At 40.3% G+C, this 18,224-nt stretch overlaps 1 protein-coding gene across 1 annotated transcript in view; it reads left to right on the top strand.

Moving 5' to 3' along the window:
- Positions 1–18,224, top strand: part of TENM1 (teneurin transmembrane protein 1) — a 353,539-nt gene that overhangs the window by 217,808 nt on the left and 117,507 nt on the right. Inside the window, exons 9-11 of the mRNA XM_075513171.1 lie at positions 1,266–1,367; positions 2,434–2,628; positions 6,118–6,318. Coding sequence (XP_075369286.1) covers positions 1,266–1,367; positions 2,434–2,628; positions 6,118–6,318 — 498 coding nt within the window. The remainder of the gene's footprint in view (positions 1–1,265; positions 1,368–2,433; positions 2,629–6,117; positions 6,319–18,224) is intronic.

Here is an 18,224-nt window from a genome sequence, read left to right as displayed (position 1 = left end):
TTTGGTATAAACTGATAGGCTGAAAGGAACATTTTTAAATAAGAGTAGAAGTTTTCAAGAGGAACCAATCCTTATCTGTCCACATGCCCATAAATAAGATTCAAATAAACTTTTTTCAGTTATTCGTATTAGTTGTAGGATGTGCTTATAACCCATCTTTTGATAAATTAGCTTTGAGTTTAAAAGTATATCGGATTTGATTAGCTTACGTATTCCAATGCTATGCCCTTTCTCGAGAAAAGTTTTTTCCTCCCAAATGGCTTGCCATGGACAGATACTCTTCAAAAGGATCTGGATTTTCTTCTTTTTCCCCAACAGTTAATATTTTGTGGGAAAGGAGTCGTTTCCCATCTTCCTATAGCCCGAGGTGCTTCCCCGCGTCTCTTAGTGCATGTGCCCATAAAACAGTCTCAGTTCCCGCTCTTCTGTAGCCCCTCTCCGTCCTGCGCAGTACCTGCGCGGGCTGCAGAGACCCTCAGTCCTAGTACTGGCCCGAGGGTGACCTACTCCACATGGGAGCATCTTAGCCTTGGATTTGCTTTATATTCTTTACATAAAACCCATATACACCACTGAATCCACTGAATTCCTGGAGGAAATACATGTGCAAATTAAAAACAGCTAATCCATGTGCCTGTCCCCAGATGTGTGAGGTTAAGTGGTTTACTATCCAAAGCTGTGTGATAAAACATGGGCAAGTTTAAGATCAGACTTGAAGGTGGGGGTTTTTTCTTCAAATCTAGTTCTTAGTCCTTTATTGCATTGAGTTTCATCACTGTACAAAAGACTATTGTTTTTTTCATCTGATTGTATAGAAGTGGAAATCCTACCCTCCTCCAAGGGATTCAATTCACATGGTTCAAATGAACACCATAGAAGGCAATGTACTCTATAAACAGGTTTCAAACAAATTACTTCAGCAATGAAAGAAAGTGTTTAAGGTGGACATTTTTCAGCAAATACTCTGGTTCTTGCAGTGCTTTTAATGGTGGTAAATTTTACATGAACACTTACTTTAAAAGCTTTTTGGTGTAATATAAATGATGCACTTGTTATCTCAAAGCTGTCAAGACAAAATCTAATATTTGTAAGCTGCTTGAACAGGAATTTTGTTTTATGCTCCCTATGAATGAAAATGGGCCTTTTACTGCTTCTGCACCTATTTGTATGTTGAGATGTGTCCTGCAGAGTGAGGTGAAGATGCCATTCATTTCAAATTCAACCAATTTGTATTTTTCTTTGTGCACAACTCTCTGAATAAACAGAAATCCTGGATGACTGCTCTACTAATTGCAATGGGAATGGAGAATGTATCTCGGGGCACTGCCACTGTTTCCCGGGATTCCTTGGTCCTGATTGTGCAAAAGGTAATCTCATATTAACTGACCCACAGTGCATGACAGGAATCATGATTATGGTGTGTGACTGCTGGGCTTGCAAAGATTCAAAGTGATTAAAGGAGATTAAATTCCTTTTTCCAGCCAGATGGCAGATACAGCGCAAGCACACACGTGGAAAGTTTCTTTATGCTGTACTTGAGCTAAGATGCAGCGACCACTTCTCTCTCCCTGACTTTCAGAGTTAATAGATTCCTCCAGCCCTCTTTGCATCCGCTCCGTGATTATAAAATACATTTTTTAATGTATGTTACCGTAGCATAATGTTTTCTGTTATTTAAAAGTGACAAACAGTTTCACTTTGGAGAAAATTGCATGAGTCAAATGCTTCTGTGGTCTTAACTTGAACAGGGCATAGAAAAGAAACCTAAAGCAGCTTAGAGACTGTTTGCCAGCATTGGCTCAAAAAACATGCTAAAAAGATTGTAAGTGAACTTATTTCTGTTTCAGGTATTTCTGTCGGTATTATCCATCATCTGCTGCGTCTGATGTCTGGAAGTTCTCATGTTTTTCTAATGTTTCCTCAAATTTAGGATTGACTTTATTTTTTAAGAGTTTGATTGGCTCAGAAATTGATACCAGATTGTAAAACTAAGCTTCCACATCACTGGTATACATGCAGATCAGTAATGGCTAAAACTTCCGTAATGTTACGTCTGCTTAGAACAAAGAAGAAAAGGGCAGTATCTTGCTTCAGTTCACAGGGAAGAACTATTAATCTTACTGAAAATCATAATCAGGCCTCACTGCAAATTTTCTGCAGAGGCCAATCAAGGGGAGGGAATTATTTTTATCTTCTAAGATATCCCATTTCAGGTCAAATTTAAGGATACTAGTGAAGCAGACTGAGGAGACGAGGACATTGTATTACTGCTGCACTACCTAGTTCAAAGATTTCAGCCTGTCACAACCCTCGAATCAAATGGAGGATGGGGGGGCTGGAGTGGAAAAGCAGTTTTACAGAATAATAAATGCAATAAATGTTAGTCTATGTAAGTATGTAAACACATTTAAAAGGTCAATCTGCCTTCTTCAGATTCCTGTCCAGTGCTGTGCAGCGGAAATGGAGAATATGAGAAAGGTCACTGTGTGTGTCGAAACGGGTGGAAAGGACCAGAGTGTGATGTTCCAGAAGAACAGTGTATTGATCCAACCTGCTTTGGCCATGGTACTTGTATCATGGGCGTCTGCATCTGTGTCCCTGGATACAAAGGAGAGATTTGTGAGGAAGGTTTGTGAAGTTTCCCTCTCTATAGTTAGGGGGTTTGATTTTTGTCTTTAATCTCCACACCTGTTTAAGGTAGTTGAGAACTCGCGTGGATGTGAGAAGCTTACTGTGAAGCAGTACTGTTTTGCTCAAAAGCACAAGGCCAGGCTGGAGGGGGCTTTGAGCAACCTGGTCTAGTGGAAGGTGTCCCTGCCCATGGCAGGAGGGCTGGAACTAGATGATCTTTAATGTCCCTTCCAACCCAAACCATTCTATGATTCGATGACCTTTACTGTCTGATAGAAAGTAATGTTAAGATAGAAAATTATCAAAGGTAAAGGCATTCAGGTCTCAGTGACAGTGAGTAGAAGCTGATCACATAATTTCCAAGATTCACATTTTTATTCTAAAAGATTAAAATTATTTAACATTGTCTAATAAGACTATCTAATAATTGTAGCATGGGCAGTCCTCTGAAATACTCAGTTTCTCTTTCGGTCCAGGAGGACCCTAGTTCTTGGGTGATTTCTGTTCCCTCCCTCTATTGAATCTCAGTAGCAAGAACAGAACCGGGTGGAAGTTTTTGCCTTTCAGCAAGCAGCGTATTGTCAATCCTCCAAAAGTTTCCTGGAAAACGTCCCAGCAAGGAAGGATTCCTTTTTTTTTGTGAATGCTGTGAGACCATCTTGATTTGTTTGTCTCCACTTTTCTTCTGTCAGGCTGCAGATACTTTTTTCAGGAAGGGTGGCTGGCATCCCCAGTCCTCCTTGCTGCCAGTAACCTCGGTCCCTTAGCACACACTGTCAGAGAGCCTCTGCAGACTTTTTTACGTGGCCAAAAGCTAAGGGTAAGGCAGTCAGAAGATCATTTAAACAAAATATGATGTGGTGGTTCTCCAAAGTAATCAGAAGATCGTAATCAGCTTTTCCCTTTCTTCATTCTCATACAACTTAGATTTTTCTGCGAAGAATGTGCTGACAATATAAAGCCAAAAGAGCAGCAAACAGTTTCAGTTTACCAGAGCATATTGTGTAACTCTGTTGTCATATGTCATTTTGACTGTGAGCCTGTGTTCAGGGTACTAAACTGGCATCCTTTAAGGCTTGGCTAATAAAAAGTGGGAAATTCTGAGAACAAGTAATTGTACTTTTGCTGGTTGTAGTACCGATGTCTCTCTGCCCTCCTCTATAGAAAGGAGCAGTTGTTGTTTGCCTGTTAGCATTTCTGAGATAGCTCATCAGCTTTGACTTTTCTTCCCCTGTGCATAGCCTCGGAAAGCAGAACTCTTCTTCATGCTTGCCCTGACTTGATGATTTTTCACTAGTCCCCTTAGCCTGAAGCTAGTGACAGCATATTTTGTGCTTCCTGCTATATAGATTTTAGGTAATTCTTTTGAGTAGCACACAGAGGAGGCTTTTTATGTGGCTTGAATTCTCTAGTCAGAAAAATGTCCAGAATGGATTTGATGGATTTGACATACCTGGTACAGTTTTTAAAGGGAGGATCAAGAGAATGCTTCTGACATACTCAGTTGTTGGTAGTTTCAGAAACGGACAAAAACAAGAAAACCCAAATGGGAAAAAGCAAGTAATACGCAGATTTACTCACTGAGGCCGTGATGGCAAACAAGCCTGTAGCTGGTGAGAGGCTGGCTGCTGTTTTCAGTTGCTTTGTTTCTTGCCATAACGTGATCCTGCAAAATGGTTGAAAAAAATAATTGAGATAAATGGACTCAGAGAGCTACTGAAACTAAGAGCGTGAAAACATTGGCTTTTTAAAGTAAGAGATGTACTTAAATTTTTAAAAAAGGTGGAATTTTGTAGAAATAGGGTAGTTGAAACAAACCTGTGCAACCAAGTACAGTGGGGTTTTACTGTAGCAATGTGTGCATGACATGACTGTTCAGTTTGCAATACTTGTGCAGTAGTGGAAGTAATTCTGTCAGGATTTCAGATTACATTATTGTATGTAAATATGAGGTTAGTATTATAGCAGTATTGTTAACATAGCAGACATACTAACAGATGTACTATCCAGGGAACACCAGTAGCTACATGTATTCATTGCTATGGGATCCCTTTGAATTTGTCCTGTCAGATTATCATTAGTGAAGTGAGTGAGAAACTGTTTATGGAGTCACTCAAATAATTTTAAAAGGTCAGCAAAATAAAGAGCTGTCTCAGGGTGAGAGAAAATTGCCAAGTATTTTTGTCCTGTGCTTAGCAAGAGATGCGTTGTCCAGAAACACCGATTCCCCTCTTTCAGAATTACATTGTGCTGTGCACAAGCCTGGAAGGCTGAAAAAGGTACAACATAAATCTTGAAATAAGATCTTGAATCGGTGGCATAGCAGCTCAAAAGATAAAGGATCACTTCTTTATTCTTAGGTCAAAAGGTCCTATAAACTGGAGGCCGTTAATCTCTACATCTGAAGTATTTAGTCTTGCCTTACTGAAGCAGAGAGCATCTCTTCATTTGTGTAGCACAGAATACTGTTTGTTAAGTTTACAATTTAATTATGAAAACACTACTTGTGCTGATACTTGAAAACTACATGCAAGAACTTTCCAAGTGCCTCTCTAACATTCGTCTGAAGCATGATCTAACATGAATAGGCTTTGGGCTAATCGTTTCCCGTGCTCGCACCCCACAAATCCTCTCCAGCTCTGCAGGCTTCCTGCAGCCTCCAGAGAAGGCAGGCTGTGTTCTGCTTAAAATCTGTCTTGTTAAAGAAACGCTGGGGCTTTAGGAAAGAATATGCTCATTATACAGGACTAACCAGCTGATTTAAATTCTTCTACAGAGCTCCTGAATTTTTCACTAGGAATAGTTTAATCCAAATTGAGAACAAATTTAGCTCTTTTTCTGTTTGCAAATTGTTCATCAGTACGTTATGACTTTTATGAATCTGTTCATTATCTGCAATTGCCCGGCACATACTTTTTATGAGTGTATGAGATTTTTTTACAGCAAGCATTCGGTCAGAGATTCATTACTGAGGGTTAGTGGATGGCCATTTTTTTGGTATCAAATTTTCAGCTGTAGAGATAGCTTTCCACAGGAAGATGAAAGAATAAATCTTTCTTTTCCCAGATGTAAATAAAACACAGAGCACAAATACCCAAATGGAAACACAATGCACAACTGTAGAAGTAACTATTAATTGCTCCAGTTCTTTCCCAGCCCTGCTACTGACGCACAAACTTCACTGACTTGGACCAATAGATCTGTCTTGGGAATCTGCGTTTTAAAAATAAGACGATATCCTTGACAAGCAGGATCATATGATCTCTAACAGTCTACATGCTTGCTTTTATTCTTGTTTTTGGCTTGTACTTTTGCACAGATGTTAGCGTAGACTGTTTTTTCCTTGTGCGCGTTAACATCGTTTCAGTCTGGGTATTCGCGCAAAAATCACCAAATTAATCTGAATCCCTGATGTTGTATTTCACTAGGAAACCACCGTAAAGGTGCAAGGTTTATGCTCTAAGTTGTGTATTCCCTGCTTTCCAGAGGACTGCTTGGATCCGATGTGCTCTGGCCACGGTGTGTGCGTTCAAGGGGAGTGTCACTGCTCCACGGGCTGGGGCGGCGTGAACTGTGAGACAGCGCTTCCCGTGTGCCAGGAGCAGTGCTCGGGGCACGGGACTTTCCTCCTCGACTCGGGACTCTGCAGCTGTGAGCCGCAGTGGACAGGTTCCGACTGTTCAACAGGTATGCTGGAGATTTTGGTTTTTTCAATAGTGCCTATGCTTTCTGTTTGAGTCGCGAAAGAAAGTAGTTACTATTCCTGTGCTGGTATGAATTTAAAAAACAGGATAGGGATGAACCAGGGGTGCTGTGGCATGGCACTTAATGGGCTTGTCAGCAACTGGCTTTCTGTTGGCAAGGATAGAAAGGCTTTTTCTCTGTGACAAGAACGTTGACTGCCTGATGACGTGACAGCGAGAACAGTAGTCCTGCGAGAGTACAAGTGCCTCCTGGCACGGACTGGAGTTAAGCATGACTCTCGCCTGAGATGTTGAGCACTTATCAGGCTCATGCAATGAGGGAACCCACAACTCTGAGAGGGACTGGGAGGGTATAAAAAAAATAACAGTCTAAATGCAGTGACTGATGAGTAAGAAGGCTCTGCCAAAAAATCTTTAAACAAAAATGACCATCCATTCTCTCATGCTGGGATAAAAACTCTTTCCTTTCTTAGAGGACCGTCAAGGTTTGATCCCACTGCATTTGATTAAGAGTTGAAATGGATTTCCTATGTGCTTTGTACATTTACGTTTCATTTTCTTGAAATGAATGCACTCCGGATATTTTACTCTGTAATGGAGCATGTCATTACCAATGTACGTACTACTATTTTTTTCCCCTATAAAGCTCACAAAACTGGAATCTCAGATGATAAGTAGCACATCCCAGTACAGAATAGATGCAAGTGACAGATTTGCTGAATACTGTGGAATACAACCGGTGGTCCAAGTCACCAATTTTTCTTAGAAATCATCATTCAAAAGAACACTTGGAACAGTATAAATTTCCATTCGGATCTTTAAAGTGTATGGTTATGATCTGTAAGTTGAGACCTATGAAATATCCCCCTCCATGATAACTTTCTAAGCAACAAAATATTGATCTGCTAATAATTTTCAGTGTTTGTTACAAAGACCCTGCATTCATTCTACACTCCAAAATTAATGCATGTAATTTCAGTCTGACACTGTCAGATATGGTACCTGCTTTGATAAGAATTGACTTTTTATTGGCTTTCAGCAAAAGCCCAGTTACTTGTGTTTTTATCATGTATTTTGTTATGTGTTTAAAATATTCCCTGAAGGTTAGTAATACAGTAGTACTTCCATTAATGAAGCAAATAATTAGGAAAGGTGCTAGCTATGTACTAATTTTGTACTCACAAAATATGCAAACTAATTCTGTTCTAATACAACGTTATTGTAGCTCAAAATGAGATGTTAATCTCCAGTAGGTCTGTTGTGGCAGCTGCATGGGGCAATGAGATAATAAGTAAGGGAACAAAGAGCTAATAAATAACTGCAGTGAAGAGGCTTCTATCTTGTGTGCTAAGATCATAGTTTTCATGTTTGTCTCACCTCCAAAGCTGTTTTGATTAATTTTTAGAAGAAGGGTAACTTTTTTCCTTACCTCCATCACCCAGTAGGGAAAATAGCTCTCTTCATCCCTACTGTCTTCTGAGTTATCAAAGGATACTTTTACAACCACCAGCAGGCATCTCTCTCTATAGCTAGATACTTCAGATTTCTCCTTTCAAATATATCTTTCTTCATAGGTGTTAAACTAGATTCAGGATTGTTGCGGCAGTACAACGAGTGTTAGACTGAAGTATAGATGTTCATTTGCGCTTGAGACTTTCTTCCTAGGATCAGTGATTGCTGTGCATGCGGGAAGGAAACCTTGATTTTAGTGAGGAAGGAAAACATCAGATGAGTAAGTTAACACGGTCAGAGTAAACGAGCTGTCAAACGCCAATGGGAAAAATCCATGCGGTTCTGTACAATGAAGAGGATGAAAAGGGTAAACCACAGACTGCTCGTCTGGAATCAGACAACAAGGAAAGCTTTGCAACTGATAGACGAGCAGTCTCTCCGCCTGCCTCAAACCCTTGCGCTTTCCCGCCATCTCTGTACGGCATCATTGTCAGTACTGTGAAAATTTGCCTTTCCGTATCGCCTTGAAGAATATAGGCTCCTGTCCTGATGATTTCTGTGTTCCCCAGTAAATTCCAAATACTTTCAAAATAAAAAAATAAATTATGTTAAGTTGTGGGCTTTTCCTAAATAGAAATTAATATATCTTGCTGTACTTTAAAAAGCAGAAATAGCAAAGGTGCCAGAATGTTTTTTAGTACATTATCCCGGATGCATTGTGGCCCACCTGAAGAGGGATGAGCCATCTCTGTGATACCTTCCCATCCCTGCCCATCTCTAGCTCTTCAAACAATAAGAAATTCCATTTTACAAGCAGCACACAGGGGAAAGACAGAAATCGGTGTGGACATGGAGGAACAGAGACAAAAGGTGACGGTGTGACCCATGCATGTCCTGAAGGACTGCCAATGTTTGGAGCCCCAGCCTGAGATCTGGAATCATTCATGGATTTTTGAGGCTGGAAAAGACCATGCTGTTCATGCTGTTTGGCTTTCTGTAGGACATGTACCAAAACCAAATCATCCTTCAGTTCTGCTTGACACTCATAATTTCTGTTTAGTTTTTAGAAATTCAACCTTCTCACAAAGACTGTAAATGAAAGAGCGTCTACCATGTCCTTAGGTAAATTGTTTCAATTATGCCTGACCCTCTCTGCTAAAAAGTGCACCTTCTAATCCCAGTTTGAATAGGCAAAAAGTCTTACAGTTGTGTTTCATTCTGTGAGGTGAAAGACTGTCAGATTCTTTGTCAAATTCATTGTATTTTTTGTCCTTAATGTTTGTAAAAAGAGCCAATATTTTAAATCCACTTGCTTCTCATAATGCTACATACGCACACCTCTCTCTCTCCACCCCCCCCTTTCTCTTTCTCTTTTTCTCTTTCTCTTTCTCTCTCTGTCTCTCTGTCTCTCTATCTCTATCCCCACGTCCACAAGAAGAATAATGTCAGAAAAAAAATCATGTATTTCTTGAATTTTGGGTAAGCCTTTTGGGAAGTATGACTGACCACATAAAATATGTGTTTTTCTTTTCCTATTGCTTCATAAAAAAAATAAATTGAGGGAACACTGAAATTCCAAGCTTAAATATTCAAAGGTCAAAGAAAGACAAAAGAAGATACCTACACGTTAACTAACTCATCTTTCCTGTGTTTCTTATGAAACAGGTTTCATTTTTCACACTTAAGGAAATGCCATTTTGCTAAGGATGTATGGCCTGATCATTCAAGCAGTTACTTGCTCTTGTATATACTTGCTCTTCTGCACAGTTGCTGTACTAAAGACAATGTCTTTTTCTAATCTACCAGACTGTTCAGATCAGACTCTACATGAAATCGCATGTTGAGAGTGTTTGGATACAACAAAGACTGAACTGTGACATGATTGAATTAATTGGTTGGTAAGAAGTGGCTAGTTTAAAAAAGGTGAAATGTATATATAGGTATATATAAATATTTGAGGGAGCACATGCACAAAAGCACAGAGGAATGGAGTGAATTGGATTTATTTCTGGTCTTCCCTCACATGTGGCATGGTTTCTAAAGGGACTGTCAAAATGAGGAGGCCATAGCTGTGATCCACCTAAGTATTGCAGAGTCCATCTTGGAGGCTTCCATATAGGAATATGAATTCTGGCATTATCCCCTTTTTTGGGTCAGCAGCTAAATGTCTGAGATTGTCCATTAAACTTTTGCAGTGCTTTTTCTGTAGAGCTCTTCCTTTTTCTTTAGGCCTTATGTATATTCTTAAGGAATTAATGTATTCAATAGAATAGAATAATTCAACAGACAACATCTGTACTACAAAGGCTTGTATAACTAGGGCAGGCCTAGTTTGTGTTCAGACTTGAGGATTACTCTCCTATCCAAAAATAACTCCAGTGTTAGAGATGTTTCTTACACCATGGCTGTGGAGAGAAGCTGTGTGGCACTGAATTAACTACCATATAACCAGTCCAGAGTCCATCTGACTTACTGCTTGAGTTCAACTGTCCTGCATGACCTATCAGCTTGAGCATCTTTTATGTATGAGGATCAGTTGGCAATTGGGCACCTTTGTAGCATTGCTACGAAGCATATGTTTAACAGCTATGAGCTGGCGAGAGCAGATGCTTGCTGCCAAAATCATTGACATCCTCTCCTGGTGTGGCCATTACACCAGCTTCTTCTAGCCAAAGAGTGGTAATTCGGAAGTGCTTCAAGATCTTACTGTTATCATCAGAGGCCTGAGGCCAGGATCCTTCTCCAGTGTAGCATGGACCTGGTCACTTGTAGCATAGACCTGGTCACTTTCTTTGCACTGTTTTGATTCCCAAAGTATTTCCAAGACCAAAACAAACAGAGCCACAGCGCTGTTACAGTTCCACACTGTCCAAGCCGGTTTTGGCTAGTCAACTTAACACAGATGTCCAGCATAGTCTCTGCTCTGACCTGCGGACTGCCAAAAACCAATCTCACTGCACCACCTCCAGATACTCCTCCTAGATCCAAAGTTCTTGATGGCCAGTTGCTATCCCTAGAGGTCCAGAAAATCCTCTTACAGAGCTCCAAAACAGCTGTCAGGATATGTTTTCATCGTGCCTGAATTGGTTCTCAAGAAGAGCAGCTCAGGATGGCTTGAAAGTTGTTCAGACATTTGGTACTGCTAATCCTACACTACTTGTAGGACACAACCTATGTTGGCTTTTTATTCAGCTCTGTTAAGATCCATCCTTTCAATAGTCTTAGCTGGATATCTGTTACAGACATATTTGGCCTCTTTCTACCCTACAGTATTGAACTTCCATGAAAAGCCATTTTCTTTTGTTAGCTCAGATTTCAGTTTGCCTATCCCAAAGATGACATGGTTTTCATTCAGGCTTTGCCTTGCTACCTACGCGCCTATTTGTAAAGGCTCTTCCTGTCAGCTAATGTTCAAACAGAAAGGTAATACGCTTCTGGTTCTTTTGCCTTCTTTGGGCAGCATCAACTGAATTTCACTCTGAAAATATTGACAGCTCTCTAGCTACACCAATCAAAACAACATTGATAGGTATCCTTTCTCCGGCCATATGTGACATCAGGAGGAAAAAAAAAAAATCACTTGCCTTCTGTCTGTACCTAAGATTTGGTTTATTATATGGACAAGATCAAAGTGCTTTAATTGTTCTATATGATTATACACTGACGTGTATTTACCATGAGGGAGATGGATTAGCCTGTTTTGCCAATTTGCCAACTGGCTTGAACGCTGAAGGTCAAAAACAAGCTATGGCTTTCACTGCTTCAAAATTATACCAATGTCAGAAATTTGTAGAGAAGCAGCATAGAGTTATTCCAGCTGAATTCTTCCAAATGCTGTACCTTGGACATAGTTGTTATAATTCCAGTTGCAAGGATCAGCGCTGCAGTCATTATTCAAGTAATGCAATCAAATTTCATTCCTGCTGGCCTGAGCAGACATTGCTTGCTGCCTTTACCTGTGGTGTAATCTACGTTGAAATATACTCAGAGATCCAGTGTCTTCTTCTACAGTAACTGTATTTCTTTAAGTTGTTTTAGTCAGCTGTCCCTTCAACAGTCATCCATCCCATTTTCTGCAGTCTTCACTTTGGACTGTACAAGGAATGAGGAGAGTTGTGTCCGCTTTTGCCTAAAAGTAAGGGAGGCACAGCTGTTAGGGCCAAGCTAAGCTGATCTCAGGCAGAGGTCCACAGACATCTCCGAGGAGAGCTGTCTTTCCACCGTTTTGATTCCCAAAGTGTTTCCAAGACAAAAAGAAACAGCACCAGCGCTGTTACAGTTCCACATTGTCCAAGACATTGACCCCAACAGTCACACCTACGATACAGCAAACAGGTCGTCTTCAAACATTGTAATGGCTTTAGCTCATGCTGTCAAAAAAACGATGTGATTTTATCTCTCTAATCATTGGTTTGTGGAAAAATAAATGCTTCTCTGATGTAAAGCACTGAAAATTGAAAACCCATGATAATACTCACAATATAAATGTGAGCATTCTGTGTTTGAATTAATTCCTTACTATCTTGTTTATCACTTTGCTCATTTAGTTTTGGGTTTTTCCTAGTTCAGTCATCCTTTGGCAAGTTGCACAAAAATGCCCAAAGACATTTGGCCGTTACCAATTTAGCTGTCTGACAGTGGATGTGCCCAAGAGACATGCACAAGAGATTGGGTTCTGTTTCTTGTTTAGTCTCCCCCCCTCCTCTAAAAGATCTGAATAGAGAGTAGGAATTTCATACTTTGTTCCACGTAAGACTGATTATAAAATACTTTTTGTGAAACCTACCTGTGCTGGAAAAGGTCATCCTTGGAATATTTCAGAGTCTCCGCATCTTTACACCATACTGAATCCAGTTATGATTGTATGTGAAAATCCATTATTATTCAGACCTTCACCATATGGCTCAGTTGACCTGTGCAGTATGGGGGTGATCTGCTGCATACATGACAGAATAATACAGTAGGATGGAAGACTGATAGTGCACTATTTTAAGTCACCAGGACCTCAGTATAGTCAACTTTCTACTTACTGTCTGTGGATCTTTGTTGCTTTATTTATAGGCTGTCACCCAAAATCCCTTGATGTTAATGAGTCATCTCCCTTTGAGGCACATAGGCAGTGCGTTTCAAAAAGACTAAATCAAACTTGGGAGTACTGACTACTCGTGTCGGGTAGAAGGGAAGCTCTGGCTAATTGCAGGTGCGGCATCAACAAACTGAACAAAAAAACCCACGTCTTCTGTTCTCAGATTGACACCTTTAACATGGAGCCTTGAGATTAAGGGGGTGAAATACCAAAAGAAGATGGATGACAGTCTGCAGTGGGGCAGAGCCTTAGCTAGCATAAAGTAGTGTAACCGCAGTGCTGCCACCAGTGCAGTCCCAGTGTGTTTCAGGGGAGAATCCGGCCCCGAGTTGCTAATTAATTGCAGCACTATGCCTAAAATATTATGGACTGAAAAGTAATGAAATCTGTGACAGAACTGATGCCTCTGACATCCTGTCCTGTATTCGTTTCTCTAGACTCTATCCAGCCAAAGTAGGCCAGTTTCCGTCCTCCTTACTCCAGGACATTTGTCATAATTCCACTGAAGCCATTTATACCACTGAAGCAACCTAATTATGATTGGGAAAAGAATGCTGGCAGTTCTTAGTCAGAAAAACATTCATCCTAAAATGATTATATGGAGATGGTATATATTTAGCGTATCTATTTTTGGTTAAGCTCTCTCTAGCAAGATTGGTGGTAATTTTACAAAGGGTAAAAATGGATCAGCAGCCTCTTCCTTCAGTATCTTGCGAAGCATAAAACCTCTTTAAAACTGAAGTGCTTTGAAAAATGCAAAATGTTGTAATTGTTGTAAATTGATATGTGCAGAGTAGAGTAATTTAAAAATCATTAGAAGTATGCATTTTTTAAAGTGCTTCAAAAAGAAATGAAGGCATAATACAGTATATTAATATAGTTCAAGACATCTCAAATTGGTTTCAAAATTAAACATCAAAAACTGCAACTTGAAAAAATAATTAGGTAAAACCATTTCATCGCAATCAGAAAACTCTTCAGGTTTAGGAAATTGCAAATTATGGGTGTCAGTCATTCTGATTTGCCAAGGACAAGGATATTCACTACAAACAGCTCGCAGTAGTGAAAATAGCCTTGAAATTTCCTCAATACGCGATGTAATCTGTCATGCCTTTTCTATAGACTGCTCTGTTCCATGTTGGTACTTCTACTCTGCTCCCTATTTCAGATAAATCTCAAGAACTTTTTAATTACACTATAACCATCCTTCATTGTTTTGTTCTGAAGAAATGATGGACTTACTTAATTTCATCTAACTGTCCCCTTTCTTTAATTTGTGAGGAGCTTTGACTATTACTGCTCTGCTAATTAAAAGGATGATTGAAGTTTCCCCTGCTGTACATTGTCTGACATTGTAGAAAGACTCTTCTTACTACTGTATATTTCATTGAAAAGAAAAAAACGATGTGTGACTAGTTTGATTTGTATCTCCTGTAGAGTTGCAAGAGTTTGCAAAAAGATACCTGGTGAGCAAGATTTCTATTAAAAACTTAGTAGTTAAAGATTGGAACACTTAATATGTGTTGCTGGAGAATTTAAAACATGAGAAATTTAAGGCAGTGAAGAAGCACTCCAATAAAAATTAATTCTCCTGCATGTTGAAATCAGTCCAGAGGGAACCAGAAATACCTGATGTAGTCATGTATTGATTTAAGAAAGAGGATAAGTCAAGGGTATGAGATATACAGTGAGGAAACTTGGGATGCTTTTCAACTGATTGCTGCTTATTTTGCAGATATGCCAAAAATAATGGCTCTTTCCTTCCCTTTTTCTTCCTGAAAATTAAGATCCTTAATCTATTGCTGCCTGCACCTCATTCAGCAATTATTGGAAATATCCCTCATTCAAATGTAAACATAATTTACTTAAGTCAGCTTTTGTAAATCCTGGTCTAATCCACAACAAAGGTATTACTTATTCCACTAGGTGAAATCCAGACCCAATTTCGGATGCTTCTATCCCAGCGGCTCTTCCCTTATCCAGGAGCGAGATACCCGAATTGCTCTGGTGACAGCAATATGGTCCTGTTTATCCTGCCTTCTGGGTAGCTAACGGAGACTTTCCTCTCTGTATGCATGGCATCGCATCTCTATGGGGAGTCCGTTGTGTCCGGGAACTGTCCACCTCAGTGTGTTTCGTGCTAGGCCAGCTCCAGTAGATCTCTTTTGAGAGTAATGCTCATTAGGATCCTTAGGCGACACCTGTGTAAGATCAGGCAGATTGTGAAACTAGAGAGCTTGACATAAAGCTGTTATGACCTCAGTTGGGTGATGATCTAGGAGCAAAACCGGGCAAATAAGTGGGATTTTAGTAGCAATTCAGATGCCAAAGTGGTTCAAGCACCTCCAAATTAGGTAAGCTGAGCAAAGGATTTAAGGGTCTAAATTTTTGATTTAGACATTTAAAGTTGTAGTTGAGGCTTGCATCCCTTTTTGTATCTCAACCTTCTCGCCTGCATGGTAGTCAATCTACTAGACAGGGATTAAGAACCATAGTAAAACAACTGACGAGATATGGTATGGAAAGGGCTTCTGTGAATACTCTTTGTCCAAGAAAATATCAAGATGAAAATTCTGAATATGAAAGGCTCGTACTCCACAAGAACGCTTTATAAAAGAGGTCTCTGAAGCAGAGGAGAAGTGGGAATGTTCTGCTGGTGTTGTGGATGCTGGGATGGAGGGGAAAAAACAGCCTAGACGGACAACAGAACAGTACCGGCGTACAAAATCTTCAACTTTTAATTTGCTAAGCCAAGTCCAGTGATGAAACTCTGACAAGTTATCCATACCACCAGCATTTAAAGAAGACTTCTTGTGTTAGGAGGGAGCTTCCCTTCCTCACAGCTGGAAAAGCACAAATGGGAATTGCTAGAGTAAGAGTACCAAAAAAGCGTTAGAACAACTAGACATTTTGTCCTTCAGTGAATTTCAGAACATCTGTTATGCAAAATGGGTTGCATCAGTCCCTGAAAAGCAGATATTTATAATATTTTTTTATTGTCATGGTAAGAGTTCTACAAAAATAGCTATCAGTTCAATATGCTTATGCAGCAGAGTCTATGAAATTTAACTTACCTCTGAAAATAGGAAACTGCTATTGATAAAAGTCAAAATCATGGGAACTTTCTCTTCTACATATTGCATTTTTAAGCTTTTTGATTGTGTGGATTGTTGCAAGGGTAATCTATGTAGACATCTAAGGAATTCCTGGTCTCTGCCCTCTTTAAGGACTTTTGCTTAAATGTTTAGGCTCAAGGAACACTTTTTAAATAAAATTAAATTTACAGTAATTATGCAAGAACATTTCAATGGTGGTAGAGCAAAAAATCCTCGTGTATTGTAGCTGCAGTGTACATTTGGGCATGTCACTCTTCAGTTTAGGAAGCCTTGGCTATTTTATAAACAGATTATTAAAACAGTACCTATCACCTTGTGATCCAAAATCATTTTCTGATGGACTGCAGAAAGCTGATGGTTCACATGGCACATTTGTATTTTCAGCTCCTAGCCGGGTCACCCATGCGCTCATTACAAAAATGCCTTGCAGATGGGTGGCCAGCCTGGCAGTGCCTCTGTCCGCTCTGCGGAGCAAGAAGTAGCTGGGTATCCGTGAGCAGTATGTGACTGGGCAGCATGGCCTGGGGTAACAGAACTGCCTCCGCGCAGCAGTGTTTGCATGGGCGAGGAGGGACCGGGGAGAAGCCGTGAGTTAGTGGAAAAACGTAGGCAGCGTAGAAGGAAGAGAGCGAGCAAAATAATAAAGGGCACTCGTTCCCTTCTTAAAATCCACGAAGCGCTGTTGCAGTCGTACCACGGACACGGAGGGGTGCGATGGCAGCGCTCACTTAACAGCCAGGGTCATGTGCCCGAGGTGCTGCTCCTCCCTGGGGCAGGAAAAGTGCAAGTCATGAGCTGCGTCTTTGCTTTAGCAGCAACAAGACAGAACAGCAGCTGCCAGATGCGCGTTGCTATTTCTGTTTGTGCTGCTGACACGGAGGAAGTTATGGTTTATTTACTGGGAGCTGCTTCATCTCTCTCTGTACTCATCTTCACAAACGCAGCAACGAACGTAGAAATGTTTGCTCCTTGGCCGCGTAAGCAGTGTCCGTAGGCGGTCACTGAGCGCCGTGTGACTTCTGCTAATGGAGGCTGCGCTCCTTGCTTTTGTGAAAGAGCTTGTTACGACTGGCTGTTGAGTTTGTCCAAGAAACTGCTTATTTGTGCTAAAAAGAGAGGAAGCAAGGCCAGCCTCTTCAGCTGATTTTGCTTTTGATTGTGAAACTGAAATGTTACTTAGAAGCTGGTAATGACCTTTAATTTTTCATATTAGTCATTACTGTGATACAAATTGTTTGTTGGGAACACAGAGTTCCTAAGGCTTATTTTAGTTGATCCACTGTTTCTGTCTGTCAATGTAGTCTGGCTCTTCCCTGAAAAAAAATGTGTAAAAATGGAAGTACGTCCTTTTAAAAGCATCCACTCCTGGTGTTTTGATGCAGATTCTGCATGTCACTGTCCCCTTTCCTTCTGAGTGCCAACCCTATGTCCGATTTGGGCAGCAATGGCATCTATGCCATTTTGGGGCTGCCATTGCTTTTCCACAGGTGAATCTGAATAGCTGTTCCTGTAATATGTTGAGAAGTAGTACCAATGCCCAGCTTTTCAGCATTTTGAGCCCTTCAGGGATATGATAAGTAAAATATATCTTCATTACTGAAGTCAGCTCTGTGCATCTAACGTACAGAGCACGTGCCCTGGGTGAGGCAAGCACTTACTGGAGCAATTTTTGTGAGTGGACCCATATTCAAAGGTCATCCTGTAAGGCAGTGAGTTAAAGATGGTGCCTACTCTTTGCAAATAGTGCTTAAATAAATCATTACGTCTTTGCTGAATATTACTGATCAAATTTACTAATTAAATAATTGTGGAAAACTTCACGCTCTGAGCAGAGCCCTAGTCAGTGTTAATAATAGTACTTCTGTGTATCATGAAAGATTTAGTGCTTATATAAAGACATGTGCTGATCCACTTGGGCAATCTGCTGAACCTTTGCTGAAAATAGGTGTCTCCAAATCTTTATTTTCTTTTGATGCTGCTGTAGTAGTTCAGGCTGTACCTGTAAGACAGCTTTATTAAATGTACCTACTGAGCCATCTCTTTGCCTGTTTCCTTTTTCCCTACAAAGCCATTTGGTTGCTCTCCATGTTTCTCATCGTTATCATGGGCCTCATGCCTTTCCTGATTCTCCTGGTCTGTCACTTACTCAACAGGTTTCCCATCTTTCCTACACAACTGGCTTTTCAGCCCGAGGAGCTGTGGATTGCATTTTCCCCTCTGTGAGTGAACACAAAG

This window comes from Mycteria americana, chromosome 10 (assembly GCF_035582795.1).
Source record: "Mycteria americana isolate JAX WOST 10 ecotype Jacksonville Zoo and Gardens chromosome 10, USCA_MyAme_1.0, whole genome shotgun sequence".
NCBI lineage: Eukaryota > Metazoa > Chordata > Aves > Ciconiiformes > Ciconiidae > Mycteria > Mycteria americana.
The sequence above is the reverse complement of the archived record's forward strand: the minus strand, read 5'-3'. Positions and strand labels throughout refer to the sequence as shown.